The following is a 17,755-nucleotide window of genomic DNA, read 5'->3' on the forward strand; positions in this document are numbered from 1 at the left end:
CGTACCGGACCCGGCCGGCCGGCCGGGCAGCAGCGATAGATGGACCGATGTCGTCGATGTGCTGGTACAACCGATCGATATGGAAGGCCTTCCTGTCGCGCCTTTCGGTCGGAGGCGGATATGAGGTCGCCTTCTTCCACGGCAGTACGTGTGGATCGACGATCACCTCATGGAAATTCTGGTGATTTGGTGTGAAGCTTTCGAGCATTGCTGCTTGAGCTCATCGCACTTCTGCTCGGGACGAAGCTGTCACTCGGCCCGTGTGCATGCGTTTCTGCTCCAGTGCTCCCCCCCCCCCCCCTCCCCCCCGGGCTAAACATGGGGTGGAAAAACACATCGACGGCCAGGATAAACCAAAAACGGTTCATAACGAGGGGCATGATCGTCTTTGTTGCCCCTGCGTATAGCCGTCGAGAAGCCCTTGGAGGCCCGTACGGGCCCGGTTAGATCGTATGCCCGGCCGTATATGTATTTGTTTGTATACGGCGGCCTTTCGTGCACGCGTGAAGCCGCCCGCGCGTGGGGCAGCACGTGTCACGGGTAGTTGCCAAAACTGTCCCATCATATAAATGTGCACGACAACCACCTCCGGCCGCATCGCCCACCATTTCCCCCCGCCGCATCGTCTCCCTCTCTCCACTCCCTACTCCCCACTCCCTCTCCTCTCCAACCTCCTCGTCTCCCTCACCGCATCCTCTCCATCGCCATGGCGGACGCAGGAGGTGAGCGCCCCAATTGGGGCGCAGATCTGGTGGAGCAGGCGCGGCAGGTCGCTGCGGGCACCTTTGTGAGGGGGCGTGCCGGCGTCCAGCACGGTGCTCCCTCCGCTGAAGATCTGGAGAAGGCGGGGGCGGGCTGGAGCGGCGCGGTCCAGCCAGATGCGCCCGCTCTGGCGAACTTCGGCGAGGCGCAGAAGGTGGAGGCGGGCTCTGGCGAGGCGCAGCAGGTGGGGGCGGGCTCTGGCGAGGCGCACGAGGTGGAGAAGGTGGAGGCCGGCTCCGGCGAGGAGGAGGCGGAGCAGAAGGTATCTGCTTATCACTTTTAGTTGGTAGTTTTTAGATTGTAGGGTTTGTGGCCAGAACTTTGTTTGGTTAGATTTGTTGGAGGTAGGGTTTTCTCTGCATTAGGGTTTTTCTGTATTTGATTCGTGCAAGAATGGTGGACCACATATGATTATTAGATTAGGTTAGAAGTAGCTGGATTGAGGGATGGGTTTTTTTCAGATGCTTGTTAGATTAGTAGTGGAATTTTTGCAATTCTTTAGGTGTTTGGCTTGAGGATTAGACGAACGGAGGAGTCCCACTAGTGGAAGGCACCCCTAAGTGCCTTGGGGGGGAGGGAAACCTCCCCTGGCCGCCGCACCTAGGAGATTAGATCTCCTAGGCTGCGCACCCCCCCCTTGGACCTCCTATATATAGTTGAGGAGAGGGAGGACTTCATACCTCAGCCTTTGGTGCTTCCCTCTCCCCTGTTACATCTCTCTCTCATAGTATAGGCGAAGCCCTGCTACTGTGACGCCCTGCATCCACCACCACGCCGTCGTGTTGCTGAATCTTCATCAACCTCTCCTTCCCCCTTGCTGGATCAAGAAAGGAGGAGACGTCATCCGTTCCGTACGTGTGTTGAACGCGGAGGCATCGTCCGTTCGGTGCTAAGATCTTCGGTGATTTGGATCACGTCGTGTTCGACTACATCATCTCCGTTCTTTGAACGCTTCCGCTCGCGATCTACAAGGTACGTAGATGCATCTAATCACTCGTTGCTAGATGAACTCCTAGATGGATCTTGGTGAAACCGTAGGAAAATTTTTGTTTTCTGCAACGTTCCCCAACAGTGGCATCATGAGCTAGGTCTATGCGTAGTTCTCTTGCACGAGTAGAACACAAAGTAGTTGTGGGCGTTGATTTTGTTCAATATGCTTGCCGTTACTAGTCCTATCTTGATTCGGCGGCATCGTGGGATGAAGCGGCCCGGACCGACCTTACACGTACTCTTACGTGAGACAGGTTCCACCGACTGACATGCACTAGTTGCATAAGGTGGCTAGCGGGTGTCTGTCTCTCCTACTTTAGTCGGATCGGATTCGATGAAAAGGGTCCTTATGAAGGGTAAATAGCAATTGGCATATCACGTTGTGGTCTTTGCGTAGGTAAGAAACGTTCTTGCTAGAAACCCATAGCAGCCACGTAAAACATGCAAACAACAATTAGAGGACGTCTAACTTGTTTTTGCAGGGTATGCTATGTGATGTGATATGGCCAAAAGGATGTGATGAATGATATATGTGATGTATGAGATTGATCATGTTCTTGTAATAGGAATCACGACTTACATGTCGATGAGTATGACGGTGACAGGATGATCATGGAGCCCCAAGATGGAGATCAAAGGAGCTATGTGATATTGGCCATATCATGTCACTATTATTATTTGATTGCATGTGATGTTTATCATGTTTTGCATCTTGTTTACTTAAAACGACGGTAGTAAATAAGATGATCCCTTACAACAATTTCAAGAAGTGTTCTCCCCTAACTGTGCACCGTTGCTACAGTTCGTCGTTTCGAAGCACGCCGTGATGATCGGGTGTGATAGATCGTTACGTTCACATACAACGGGTGTAAGACAGTTTTACACATGCAAAAAACTCTTAGGGTTAACTTGACGAGCCTAGCATGTACAGACATGGCCTCGGAACATAGAAGACCGAAAGGTCGAGCATGAGTCGTATAGAAGATACGATCAACATGAAGATGTTCACCGACGTTGACTAGTCCGTCTCACGTGATGATCGGACACGGTCTAGTTCACTCGGATCATGTAATACTTAGATGACTAGAGGGATGTCTAATCTGAGTGGGAGTTCATTAATAATTTGATTAGATGAACTTAATTATCATGAACTTAGTCTAAAATCTTTGCAATATGTCTTGTAGATCAAATGGCCAATGTTGTATTCAATTTCAACGCGTTCCTAGAGAAAACCAAGCTGAAAGACGATGGCAGCAACTATACGGACTGGGTCCGGAACCTGAGGATCATCCTCATAGCTGCCAAGAAAGATTATGTCCTACAAGCACCGCTAGGTGATCCACCCGTCCCACAGAACCAAGACGCTATGAACGCTTGGCAGACACGTACTGATGACTACTCCCTCGTTCAGTGCGGCATGCTTTACAGCTTAGAGCCGGGGCTCCAAAAGCGTTTTGAGAGACATGGAGCATATGAGATGTTCGAAGAGCTGAAAATGGTTTTTCAAGCTCATGCCCGGATCGAGAGATATGAAGTCTCCGATAAGTTCTTCAGCTGTAAGATGGAGGAAAATAGTTCTGTCAGTGAACACATACTCACTATGTCTGGGTTACATAACCGCTTGACTCAGCTGGGAGTTAATCTCCCGGATGACGCGGTCATTGACAGAATCCTCCAGTCGCTTCCACCAAGCTACAAGAGCTTTGTGATGAACTTCAATATGCAGGGGATGGTAAAGACCATTCCTGAAGTATTTGCTATGCTGAAATCAGCAGAGGTAGAAGTCAAGAAGGAACATCAAGTGTTGATGATGAATAAAACCACTAAGTTCAAGAAGGGCAAGGATAAAAAGAACTTCAAGAAGGACGGCAAGGAAGTTGCTGCGCCCGGCAAGCAAGCTGTCGGGAAGAAGTCAAAGAATGGACCCATGCCTGAGACAGAGTGCTTTTATTGCAAAGGGAAGGGTCACTGGAAGCGGAACTGCCCCAAATACTTAGCGGACAAGAAGGCCGGCAACACCAAAGGTATATTTGATATACATGTAATTGATGTGTACCTTACCAGTACTCGTAGTAACTCCTGGATATTTGATACCGGTGCCGTTGCTCATATTTGTAACTCACCGCAGGAGCTGCGGAATAAACGAAAACTGGAGAAGGACGAGGTGACGATGCGCGTCGGGAATGGTTCCAAGGTCGATGTGATCGCCGTCGGCACGCTACCTCTACATTTACCTACGGGATTAGTTATAAACCTCAATAATTGTTATTGAGTGCCATGTTTGAGCATGAACATTGTATCAGGATCTCGTTTAATACGAGATGGCTACTCATTTAAATCCGAGAATAATGGTTGTTCTATTTATATGAGAGATATGTTTTATGGTCATGCTCCGATAGTCAATGGTTTATTCTTAATGAATCTCGAGCGTATTACTACACATGTTCATAGTGTGAGTACCAAAAGATGTAAGGTTGATAATGATAGTCCCACATACTTGTGGCACTGCCGCCTTGGTCACATAGGTGTCAAACGCATGAAGAAGCTCCATGCAGATGGACTTTTAGAGTCTCTTGATTATGAATCATTTGACACGTGCGAACCATGCCTCATGGGAAAAATGACTAAGACTCCGTTCTCAGGAACAATGGAGCGAGCAACCAACTTATTAGAAATCATACATAATGATGTGTGCGGTCCAATGAGTGTTGAGGCTCGCGGTGGCTATCGTTATGTTCTCACCCTCACTGATGACTTGAGTAGATATGGGTATGTCTACTTAATGAAACACAAGTCTGAAACCTTTGAAAAGTTCAAGGAATTTCAGAGTGAGGTTGAAAATCAACGTGACAGGAAAATCAAGTTTCTACGATCAGATCGTGGAGGAGAATACTTGAGTCACGAATTTGGCACACACTTAAGAAAATGTGGAATAGTTTCACAACTCACGCCGCCTGGAACACCTCAGCGTAACGGTGTGTCCGAACGTCGTAATCGCACTCTATTAGATATGGTGCGATCTATGATGTCTCTTACCGATTTACCGCTATCTTTTTGGGGCTATGCTTTAGAGACTGCCGCATTCACTTTAAATAGGGCTCCGTCGAAATCCGTTGAGACGACACCGTATGAATTATGGTTTGGGAAGAAACCTAAGCTGTCGTTTCTAAAAGTTTGGGGATGCGATGCTTATGTCAAGAAACTTCAACCTGAAAAGCTCAAACCCAAGTCGGAAAAATGCGTCTTCATAGGATACCCTAAAGAAACTATTGGGTATACCTTCTACCTAAGATCCGAAGGCAAGATCTTTGTTGCCAAAGACGGACTCTTTCTGGAGAAAGAGTTTCTCTCGAAAGAAGTAAGTGGGAGGAAAGTAGAACTTGATGAAGTATTGCCTCTTGAACCGGTAGATGGCGCAACTCAAGAAAAATGTTCCTGAGGTGCCTGCACCGACTAGAGAGGAAGTTATTGATGATGATCAAGATACTTCTGATCAAGCTCCTACTGAAATTCGAAGGTCCACGAGGACACGTTCCACACCAGAGTGGTACGGCAACCCTGTCTTGGAAATCATGTTGTTAGACAACGGTGAACCTTCGAACTATGAAGAAGCGATGGCAGGCCCGGATTCCGACAAATGGCTAGAAGCCATGAAATCCGAGATAGGATCCATGTATGAAAACGAAGTATGGACTTTGACTGACTTGCCCGATGAACGGCGAGCCATAGAAAATAAATGGATCTTCAAGAAGAAGACAGACGCGGATGGTAATGTGACCATCTATAAAGCTCGGCTTGTCGCTAAGGGTTATCGACAAGTTCAAGGAATTGACTACGATGAGACTTTCTCACCGGTAGCGAAGCTAAAGTCCATCCGAATCATGTTAGCAATTGCCGCATTCTACGATTATGAAATATGGCAAATGGACGTCAAAACGGCATTCCTTAATGGTTTCCTTAAGGAAGAATTGTATATGATGCAGCCGGAAGGTTTTGTCGATCCTAAGAATGCTGACAAGGTGTGCAAGCTCCAACGCTCGATTTATGGGCTGGTGCAAGCATCTCGGAGTTGGAACATTCGCTTTGATGAGATGATCAAAGCGTTTGGGTTCACGCAGACTTATGGAGAAGCCTGCGTTTACAAGAAAGTGAGTGGGAGCTCTGTAGCATTTCTCATACTATATGTAGATGACATACTTTTGATGGGAAATGATATAGAACTCTTGGACAGCATCAAGGCCTACTTGAATAAGAGTTTTTCAATGAAGGACCTTGGAGAAGCTGCTTATATATTAGGCATCAAGATCTATAGAGATAGATCAAGACGCCTCATAGGTCTTTCACAAAGCACATACCTTGATAAGATTTTGAAGAAATTCAAAATGGATCAGTCCAAGAAAGGGTTCTTGCCTGTTTTGCAAGGTGTGAGATTGAGCTCGGCTCAATGCCCGACCACGGCAGAAGATATAGAAGAGATGAGTGTCATCCCCTATGCCTCAGCCATAGGTTCTATTATGTATGCCATGCTGTGTACCAGACCTGAGTAAACCTTGCCGTAAGTTTGGTAGGAAGGTACCAAAGTAATCCCGGCAAGGAACACTGGACAGCGGTCAAGAATATCCTGAAGTACCTGAAAAGGACTAAGGAAATGTTTCTCGTTTATGGAGGTGATGAAGAGCTCGTCGTAAAGGGTTACGTCGACGCTAGCTTCGACACAGATCTGGATGACTCTAAGTCACAAACCGGATACGTGTATATGTTGAATGGTGGAGCAGTGAGCTGGTGCAGCTGCAAGCAGAGCGTCGTGGCGGGATCTACATGTGAAGCGGAGTACATGGCAGCCTCGGAGGCAGCACATGAAGCAATATGGGTGAAGGAGTTCATCACCGACCTAGGAGTCATACCCAATGCGTCGGGGCCAATCAAACTCTTTTGTGACAACACTGGGGCTATTACACTTGCCAAGGAGCCCAGGTTTCACAAGAAGACAAGGCACATCAAACGTCGCTTCAACTCCATTCGTGAAAATGTTCAAGATGGAGACATAGAGATTTGTAAAGTGCATACGGACCTGAATATAGCAGATCCGTTGACTAAACCTCTCCCTAGGGGAAAACATGATCAACACCAGAATTCCATGGGTGTTCGATTCATCACAATGTAACTAGATTATTGACTCTAGTGCAAGTGGGAGACTGTTGGAAATATGCCCTAGAGGCAATAATAAAAGCGTTATTATTATATTTCTTTGTTCATGATAATTGTCATTATTCATGCTATAACTGTATTATCCGGAAATCGTAATACACGTGTGAATACATAGACCATAATATGTCCCTAGTAAGCCTCTAGTTGACTAGCTCGTTGATCAACAGATAGTCATGATTTCCTAGCTATGGACATTGGATGTCATTGATAACGGGATCACATCATTAGGAGAATGATGTGATGGACAAGACCTAATCTTAAGCATAGCACAAAGATCGTGTAGTTCGTTTGCTAGAGCTTTTCCAATGTCAAGTATCTTTTCCTTTGACCATGAGATCGTGTAACTCCCGGATACCGTAAGAGTGCTTTGGGTGTATCAAACGTCACAACGTAACTGGGTGACTATAAAGGTGCACTACAGGTATCTCCGAAAGTGTCTGTTGGGTTGACACGGATCGAGACTGGGATTTGTCACTCCATATAACGGAGAGGTATCACTGGGCCCACTCGGTAATGCATCATCATTATGAGCTCAAGGTGACCAAGTGGTTGATCACGGGATCATGCATTACGGTACGAGTAAAGTGACTTGCCGGTAACGAGATTGAACAAGGTATTGGGATACCGACGATCGAGTCTCGGGCAAGTAACATACGGATTGACAAAGGGAATTGTATACGGGGTTGATTAATCCTCGACATCGTGGTTCATCCGATGAGATCATCGTGGAGCATGTGGGAGCCATCATGGGTATCCAGATCCCGCTGTTGGTTATTGACTAGAGAGTCGTCTCGGTCATGTCTGCTTGTCTCCCGAACCCGTAGGGTCTACACACTTAAGGTTCGGTGACGCTAGGGTTATGAAGATATGTATATGCAGTAAACCCGAATGTTGTTCGGAGTCCCGTATGAGATCCCGGACGTCACGAGGAGTTCCGGAATGGTCCAGAGGTAAAGAATTATATATAGGAAGTACTGTTTCGGCCATCGGGACAAGTTTCGGGGTTATCGGTATTGTACCGGGACCACCGGAGGGGTCTCGGGGGCCCACCGGGTGGGGCCACCTATATGGGCCAAGGGCACCAGCCCCTATAGGCCCATGCGCCTAGGGTTTCCATATGGGAGGAGTCCCACTAGTGGAAGGCACCCCTAAGTGCCTTGGGGGGGAAGGAAACCTCCCCTGGCCGCCGAACCTAGGAGATTAGATCTCCTAGGCTGCGCACCCTCCCCCTTGGACCTCCTATATATAGTTGAGGAGAGGGAGGACTTCATACCTCAGCCTTTGGTGCTTCCCTCTCCCCTGTTACATCTCTCTCTCATAGTATAGGCGAAGCCCTGCTACTGTGACGCCCTGCATCCACCACCAGGCCGTCGTGTTGCTGGATCTTCATCAACCTCTCCTTCCCCCTTGCTGGATCAAGAAAGGAGGAGACGTCATCCGTTCCGTACGTGTGTTGAACGCGGAGGCATCGTCCGTTCGGTGCTAAGATCTTCGGTGATTTGGATCACGTCGTGTTCGACTACATCATCCCCGTTCTTTGAACGCTTCCGCTCGCGATCTACAAGGTACATAGATGCATCTAATAACTCGTTGCTAGATGAACTCCTAGATGGATCTTGGTGAAACCGTAGGAAATTTTTTGTTTTCTGCAACGTTCCCCAACAAGGGGAAGCGTGGTCGAGGGGAAGGGGCAGTCTATGCTTATTTAGTTTGGGTTAGTAGTGAAATTTTGTCGTTGCTTCAGAGATATTGACAGCATTGAACATCCTCTGCAATGTTGTTGCTTCAGAGATAAAAGCATCTTGGGGTTTTTTCATATGCTTATTAGATTAGTAGTTGAATTTTTGCTTGTTAGATTTTAATTAGTATGAGGTTGAATACCTTATTTAAGGGGGAATTTAAGGTCAGATAGATGTCATATGATTATTAGATCTGTAGTTCAATGCTGCTGACATTTATGATTATTTGATTTGATCTGTGGTTCAATGATACTGGATGGAAACATATTTGATTTGGAATGCATTAATTAAGATGTGCCAATGAATTGATTTAGATGATACAAGATTCATCTATAGTATAATTTGTTGTTGTTTAGGTAAGTAATGAAATTTTAGATGTTTGTTGGAGATGTATGCATTTATAGTTGAAGTTGTACCTAATTAACTACTGCATTATGTTAATATGTGTAGGAGCTTTGCTGCATTATCCCAAAAACAGTAATTTGTGCATATTAAAATTTGTAGTTGGCTTCTGTAATTAGTATATACTATATGTAAAGTGTGAAGTAAACATTCCAAGGCAGGATCCTAGCAATAAAATATACTATATGTTTCCATTAAGTAGTGTGGGGGGGGGGGAATTCCCTCAAAAGAAAAGTGTTGGGTTAATCCAGGGAATGTCAAGAATCCAGCTTGCATTTTCATTAGCATTTATGAAGGACATCATTTGTCTGTTGATTGATTGCTTAGATTCTGTATTTATAAGGAAAGCATTTGGTCACTTGCAACATACCAATGTGGTTCACATTCACAATTTTGTTTGTAATGACATTCTGTGAACTGCAATTCAATTCATTGTAATTGATGTGCTTGTTTGACAATATAGCAGGAGGAGGAGGATCTTGTGGGCAACAAGAGGAAGTGGGACAAGACTGGGTTCTACCCATATGACTTTGATGAAGATGAGTCATACGAGGTAAGGCCTAGTTGAAATGTTATTTCTGCATTGAGTTAGTATTATGTGTTTATAGTTTTTGAATGCATAATGTATTAATGTCAGTCATTAATGTGTGCACTATGAAACTGGAGATGATGTAGTCGAGGGGAACGTTGAGTCCTTTGAAGAGAAGGAGGTGTTGAAGATCAGGGCCCAAGGACGTGGTATGTACTACAACTGGAGGAATGAAAAGTACTGCTGCCCCTACTGCAGCAGGCCCAAGCCCAGGTCTGGGTTATTGGAGCATCTGATGGAACATTGCCGGGCTACATCGATCTCCAGTGATGAGGACAAGATCAGGGCTCAGCATTCTGCCCTCCTGAAGGTCCTGAGAAACCCTAACCTCTAGTCGTACATCATGCTGATCATCGGAAGCTGGAAGCCGTACTCATCATCCGTATATTTGATGATGTTTTACTTTTGGAAAGCTGCATCTGGGTCTGAACTGCTTGGAAACTAGCTATATTAATGTAATGTAATTTAATGTATTGTTTGTCTGAACTGGATCTGTTGTGAACTGCCTGCTACCTGTGTTGGTAACCTAGAATGCTATCTATATATGTGTGGCCTTAACTTTATTGGTGGTGAATGCTTCCTTCATGATTATTTGTTGTTTCGATGGTGCAATGATCACAAATGGCGCTTCAGTGTTGCTTCAGACATGCTGCAACACTTGTCTATGCTGTGGGCAAGTGCAACATGTTGTGCCCATGTGCCAATTATACCAAATATTGAATGTGGCAATGTTCCAAAATGGCTGTCATGAATTATAGTACATGGGGTTTAGTAAAGTTACTGATAATTGTTCATCCTCACACATTCCATCAACGCATAATTTGAATAAGCAAAAAGATCAAATGTTCCATCATTTGAACATATGTTGCAATTAGAGAGCAAATATTCCAACATCAAAGTGTGAAGGAATTAAATGTAAATTTAGAAGAGTAATGTAATACTAGTTAAAAATAATGTGTGCAAAAAAGGAATTTGAAATAAGATCTACTTTATTTTGTAATAAAGTTATATTACCCTACTTATTAATTTTGAAAATGTCACTTATTTATAAGAAAAGAAAATATAAATATTCAAAAAGATGTGTTTGATAAAAATACCTTTTGAATTTTTGGTATGTTATTATTTGAGGGGTCATGTGATTTTTAGGTTATTTTTTGAGTGCTCAGGTAATTTTTATGTAAAGTGAAGGAAAAGGAAAAAAATAAACAAAAGAAAAAGCATGGGCCATCCTAGCCATCTTGGAAACCTAGCTTTATAAATAAAAAATTCAAAAAAATAAGAGGGCATTAAAAAGTAAACAAATATAAGAGGGCATTAAAAAATAAACCAATATAAGAGGGCATTATAAATTCAAAAAAATTCAAAAAAATAGAAAGAATATTTTACAATGCCCCCCTGAGGTATAGACCGATGTTTTGACTAGTCAGTCTAGAGGGCATTATAAAATAATAATAAATTCAAAAAAATATAAAACCTTGGAAACCCACCTTAGTTTGTGCAATAGATCATGCGTGCCAAAGTTGAGGTCATTTGGAGGTGGTCGAAAAACTAACCGTATTCCGGAGGGGCCATTTGGTCTAACTTAAGCCAGTTTTTGAACAAATGTGATTTTTCCCACCACCTCTAAATCACACGAACTTTATTGAACATGGTGACCCACATGTGCCAATCATGCCTATGAAAGAAAATTTGGAAAAATAATATTTTACAATGCCCCCCTAAGGTATAGACCGATGTTTTGACCAGTCAGTCTAGAGGAAATTATAAATTAATAAAAAATTCAAAAAATATAAAACCTTGGAAAACCACCTTTGTTTGTGCAATAGATCATGTGTGCCAAAGTTGAGGTCATTTGGAGGTGGTCGAAAAAATGACTGCATTCCGGAGGGGCCATTTGGTCTAACTTAAGCGAGTTTTTGAACAAATGTGATTTTTCCCACCACCTCCAAATCACACAAACTTTCTTGAACATGGTGACCCACATGTGCCAATCATGCCTATGAAAGAAAATTTGGAAAAAGAATATTTTACAATGCCCCCTGAGGTATAGACCGATGTTTTGACCAGTCAGTCTAGAGGGCATTATAAATTAATAAAAAATTCAAACAAATATAAAACCTTGTAAAACCAACTTTGTTTGTGCAATAGATCATGTGTGCCAAAGTCGAGGTCATTTGGAGGTGGTCGAAAAAATGACCGCATTCCGGAGGGGCCATTTGGTACTTCAGCCAGTTTTTGAACAAATGTGATTTTTCCCACCACCTCCAAATCACACAAACTTTCTTGAACATGGTGACCCACATGTGCCAATCATGCCTATGAATGAAAATTTGGAAAAAGAATATTTTATAATGCCCCCCTGAGGTATAGACCGATGTTTTGACCAGTCAGTCTAGAGGGCATTATAAAATAATAAAAAATTCAAAAAAATATAAAACCTTGGAAACCCACCTTTGTTTGTGCAATAGATCATGTGTGCCAAAGTTGAGGTCATTTGGAAGTGGTCGAAAAAATGACCGCATTTCGGAGGGGCCATTTGGTCTAACTTAAGCCAGTTTTTGAACAAATGTGATTTTTCCCACCACCTCCAAATCACACAAACTTTCTTGAACATGGTGACCCACATGTGCCAATCATGCCTATGAAAGAAAATTTGGAAAAAGAATATTTTACAATGCCCCCTGAGGTATAGACCGATGTTTTGACCAGTCAGTCTAGAGGGCATTATAAATTAATAAAAAATTCAAAAAAATATAAAACCTTGGAAAACCACCTTTGTTTGTGCAATAGATCATGTGTGCCAAAGTTGAGGTCATTTTGAGGTGGTCGAAAAACTTTATTAGATGACTTGAAGGTCAAAACATTAACTTGTCATATATGCAAAAAAATGTGTATTGAATGCAAGTGAGCATGTGTATAATTTAGTGTGTGATTTGAAGATCAATACACATGGAAATATGACAAACAAAGTGCCCACCTACCAGAGCAGGAGAATTCATACTCCACAGCATGCATACGACTAGGAACCCTGCCGTGCATGGGCCAGGATGCAGGCCCGTGGTGCAGAATATCTCTGCTGCTAGTAGGCCCCACGGGGCAGAGGGGACGAGAGTTAGGCAATGTACTGCCTGCAATTATATCTGGCCATGGGCCGGGCCGGGCCAGGCTTGGGCTGGGCCTGAAAAAGCCCACAGCAAAAAACTGAGGCCCAGGCCCTCCCAGGCCTTACCATCGGGCCTACTTTTCAAGCCCAAGCCCGGCCCATCTGGTAAAAATCCCTAAAAAGCCCTTAGGGCTTAGGGCTGTGGGCCGGGCCTCTTCCTTAAAATGCCAATATGCCAAGCCCAAGCCTGTCCAGGCCCTGCTGGTCGGCTCAAAACTCAGGCCCAAGCCCGGCCCATGGGCAACCCCATCGGGCCTAGGCCCTGGATTTTAGGGCCGGGCCTGGGTGGGTTGACAGGGCCGGGCCTGAGATGGCCAGGACTACCTGCAATTGATAGGAACTTGGGAGGGGAGTCACAGCCGGGTATATAAACCGGTGCGGCGCTCTCTCGCTTGGCGAGGTGGGACTAAACTCCCACCACCCAACGGCTGTGCGCTACGATGTGCCCTGCGCGGCTCCGCCTTGGGCCCAATTCGGGCGGGCTGGCCCAGGGCAGCCTTACCCGCGCGCTGATATGTTTGATATTTTCTTTGTTTCTTTTCTTGTTTATATTTCTAATATTTAAAATCAAATCTCTTTTTTTCTATATTATTTCTAACAGTGTTTACTAAAATTAAAAAAATATGCCAAATTCTGTTGTGTTTTATTTCATTTGTTCGTACTCTTTTGTATATTGATAATATTTACGAAATATGAACTAAAATGTTGTGTTTTAATTCAATTCTTCATTCTAATATTTCTTATCTTTATTATTTTTTAAATATTTTTAGTTTGTAAGATAAAATGTTCTGTTTTATTTCACTTCTTCATTCTAACATTTGTTCTCTTCTTTATATTTGAAATATTTCCAAAATGTAAGATAATATGTTCTCTTTTTTTTCTATATTATTTCTAACAGTGTTTACTAAATTTAAAAAATATGCCAAATTCTGTTGTGTTTTATTTCATTTGTTCGTTCTCTTTTGTATATTGATAATATTTACGAAATATAAACTAAAATGGTGTGTTTTATTTTAATTCTTCATTCTAATATTTCTTATCTTTATTATTTTTGAAATATTTTTAGTTTGTAAGATAAAATGTTCTGTTTTATTTCACTTCTTCATTCTAATATTTGTTCTCTTCTTTATATTTGAAATATTTCAAAATGTAAGATAATATGTTATCTTCTATTGCACTTCTTCATTCTGATAAAATGTTGTGTTTTATTTCAATTCTTCATTCCTAATTATAAATTTTATTTTCTGTTTGATACTTGAAATATTATTAAATCAAATCTAGTTGGGACAGTCGCATGCATGCCTCCACATGCACCATGTAGTAGAAGCAGGTTTATCTTCTCGGTCTCACCAATTTAGACCAAACTGTATGCACACCCTGGGATGACCATGGCAAGCATGCATGACGAGTATCGTTCATTTCCAAAACTCGATGCATTTTCTAGGGTTTTTCCGGCGACAAAACCCTACAACACTGGCCCCACGTGACGCAACGTGCGTTTTGTGTCCGAATTCGTGCACACCTTGCCTGGGGGACCACATTGGCCAAGCCCACATGGTCCCAAAAGTTGGGGTCATCTCATGCATGCTTCCACATGCACTATCTACAAGCAGGACCATTCGGGTCTGCCGGAGGTCAGGTCTGAAATTGGTTTTCCTTGATGGTCCCACCAAATGATCCCAAACTTCATGCATACCCTACGATGACCATGGCATGCATGCGTGACAAGTATCGTTCATTTGCGACACTCGATGCATTTTCTTGGGTTTTCCGGCGACAAAACCCTACAACACTGCCCCCACGTGACGCAACGTGCGTTTTGTGTCCGAATTCGTGCACACCTTGCCTGGGGGACCACATTGGCCAAGCCCACATGGTCCAAAAAGTTGGGGTCATCTCATGCATGCTTCCACATGCACCATGTACAAGCAGGACCATTCGGGTCTACCGGAGGACAGATCTGAAAGTGGTTTATGCGTAACCTAGATCCCAAACTTTATGCGTAACCTACGATGACCATGGCATGCATGCATGACAAGTATCATTCATTTCCGACACTCGATGCATGTATAATATTGTAGAAATGATAGAGATACTATAAATATTGTTGAACATATACAAGTATACAATAACTAATAGGTGTCACAAAGAGTTTTTTTAGGGATGAACCAATGATATTTATTTTGAGGGAAGAAACAATGCAGGTAGGTGGCCGGCCCAGACCGCAAATAAGCGTCGGATCCATATTGTGGGGCCCACAACGCTGCGCTTTCCATGCACGTCGATCACACGCACGTCGATCACGGGAGTAGTTGTCGTTTTGTTACACAATTCTGGGATCGTGCTAATCCATATGTTCCTAGAGCCTAATTGGTTTGCAGCCAAATTTTGGCAAGCCAACTATTGGCACGCGCCAAAAATTGGCGGTCGATTGGTTCGACTTGAACCGTGGGCGCGCCAACACGCGGCTAGGCAAATATTGGCCGCCTGTCTTCCCCCCACCGCTCACTTTCCCCTCACGGTTTGCCCCGTATCCCCTTATCCTCCTTCGTCCCAGCCCCAAATCCCTAGCCCCTCCGTTCCACCGTCCGTACCGCCGCCAGCGACCAGAAGCGCTCAAGGACCTCGGCGATCTCCTGCTCCGGTGGGAAATCGTCAGTGAGCCAGACCAGATCCACCGGAGCAATCAAGGTTAGTTCGTGCCCAAATCTGATGGGTCTTTCCTTCTTTCCCTGTGTACACTTTACCCAATCGCCTGCAGTGCCCTCTCATCTGACGCCAAAAGCAGATGTACGTGATTATTGTTTCTAGATGTGAGGGGTACTGGTCTCTCTTAGTTTGCATCTGTAGTCCGCTCTCATCTGACTGGACAAGCAGTGCGCTCTTATCTTCTCTTCTCTTTCTTGTACTTGGTGCAGGATTCAGGAACGGTTCAGAGTTATTTTAGTACCTTACATCTGCATAAATCTGAAGCTAAATACCTTGCTTAAAGATTATATGCTGGACTAATTGATGCTAGGATATCACTACAACATGTACCCTCATACTTTTCCACTGCCACGGTGGGAGGGCTGACACCTAATACTCTCTTCTAATATATTTGTGGGCCTGAAAGACAGAGCAGTATCATCTTGCTTTTGACAATAGAAGTCACACACCTCTGCTTGTACTATCTGCTTGTACATGCTTTGCATTGCTTTTCCATTTTCTTTTATGCTTATGCATCTTATCTTTACTCAGATGGATAATTCTCAACAACAATATCTATATTACTGTATGTGGAAGCAACGCACACTACTTGTCCTTTTTGTAATGTTGGTCCTTTGGTGGAGCAAGAAAAAAGAGAGGAAGAATAGAGCTAAACGTGTCAAGTATGGTCCACTTGTCAAGAGAGATATTTGGAGGAGTACTGAACTAATTAGACTGATCGAGACCTCGGAAAGGACGTGTTTGCGCCGGCTCAGGATGTATCCGGCTGTTTTCTACAAGTTGTGTGCTCACCTTAGGGACAAAAAGCTTTTGGTTGACACAATTCATGTGTCCGTAGAGGAGCAGCTAGCTATGTTTTTGAAAATTGTTGGGCAATATCACACTCATTCCTCTGTAGGATTTGCATTGTGGCGATCTGAGGAGACAGTGAGTAGGTATTTTAACATCGTCCTATGTGCCCTTGTGAAGTTAGCCCATGAAATAATCTGCACTCGGTCTACAGATACACATGCTAAGATCACTACCAACCCAAACAGATTTTATCCCTACTTTGAGGTAACTCTAACCAGTGTGTTATACTAGTTAATTTCCAAACTAAGTTCATCCTAAATCACACATGTTTTATTTTTTTCCTAGGGATGTAGAGGGGCACTAGATGGCACCCATATTAGGGCACGTGTCCCTTCAAAATATGTGGACAGGTTTAGGGGCCGCAAGCCGTATCCCACACAGAATGTCCTAGCTGCCGTGGATTTCGATCTTAGATTCACGTATGTTCTAGCAGGGTGGGAGGGATCTGCTCATGATTCTGCTGTATTGCATGATGCCCTATCTCGTCCAAATGGTCTCAAAATTCCAGAAGGTAATTGCACATTAAAAAATGTTGTTTAGTCTAAAGATAGTAAATTAACTTAAGGTGGTATTCCACTATGTATGTAGGAGAATTTTATTTGGCTGATGCTGGGTATGCCACCAGGCCGGGCATATTGCCACCCTATCGAGGTGTTCGCTATCATCTGCAGGAGTTCCATGGTCCGAATCGTCCAACCTCTCCAAAAGTGATGTTCAACAACCGTCATTCCTCACTAAGGACAACGGTCGAGCGAGCCTTTGCAGCTATTAAGAATCGTTTCAAGATTCTTAGTAATAGACCTTTCATAACCTTGAAATCACAACCCAAGGTGGTTATTGCTTGTTGCGTCATTCACAACTGGATTTTAGATAATGGACCTGATGAGTTTGTAGATGATGAACCAACTTGGTACCACCACCTACCAAGGAGTAGCAATCGTGTCTCCGACCGAGAGAGTGATGTACGCGAGTGGGCAGCCAAGCGTGATTTGATTGCCCAACAGATGTGGAATGATAGAGAGAGATTGGCAAACAATGATGCTTCAGACAGCGGGAGTAGTGCTGGTACCATTTGAAACTACTTTGCTGTAGTACATTTCCCTCATTTAGCAGTTCCATGTTTAGACATTTTGTGTTAATCTAGCTCTGTAATTTTCTTTTCCGTGTATTGCGCAACTGTACTTTTAATTTGGAATGTACTATTGGGTAATGTATGGATTGTCTGCTTGTGCTGAAACCCTTGTGTATTCGCTGACATAATAGCATATTGACTTCTGACCTTCATTTATAGAATGGGTGAGCAAAAAGAAGGTGCCAAGAGTGAGGTTGCTCGCTCTCGTG

At 43.8% G+C, this 17,755-nt stretch overlaps 1 protein-coding gene across 1 annotated transcript; it reads left to right on the forward strand.

Moving 5' to 3' along the window:
* The first annotated feature begins 706 nt into the window (after positions 1 to 706).
* LOC147977719 (uncharacterized) lies at positions 707 to 10,024 on the forward strand. The gene is made up of 3 exons (XM_087514512.1): positions 707 to 1,024; positions 9,571 to 9,654; positions 9,755 to 10,024. The coding sequence occupies exons 1-3, from the start codon at positions 707 to 709 to the stop codon at positions 10,022 to 10,024; spliced, it is 672 nt and encodes a 223-aa protein (XP_087370638.1).
* Positions 10,025 to 17,755: the final 7,731 nt, after the last annotated feature.

Source organism: Triticum urartu, chromosome 3A (assembly GCF_056163025.1).
Source record: "Triticum urartu cultivar PI428250 chromosome 3A, HENAU_Tu73, whole genome shotgun sequence".
Lineage (NCBI taxonomy): Eukaryota > Viridiplantae > Streptophyta > Magnoliopsida > Poales > Poaceae > Triticum > Triticum urartu.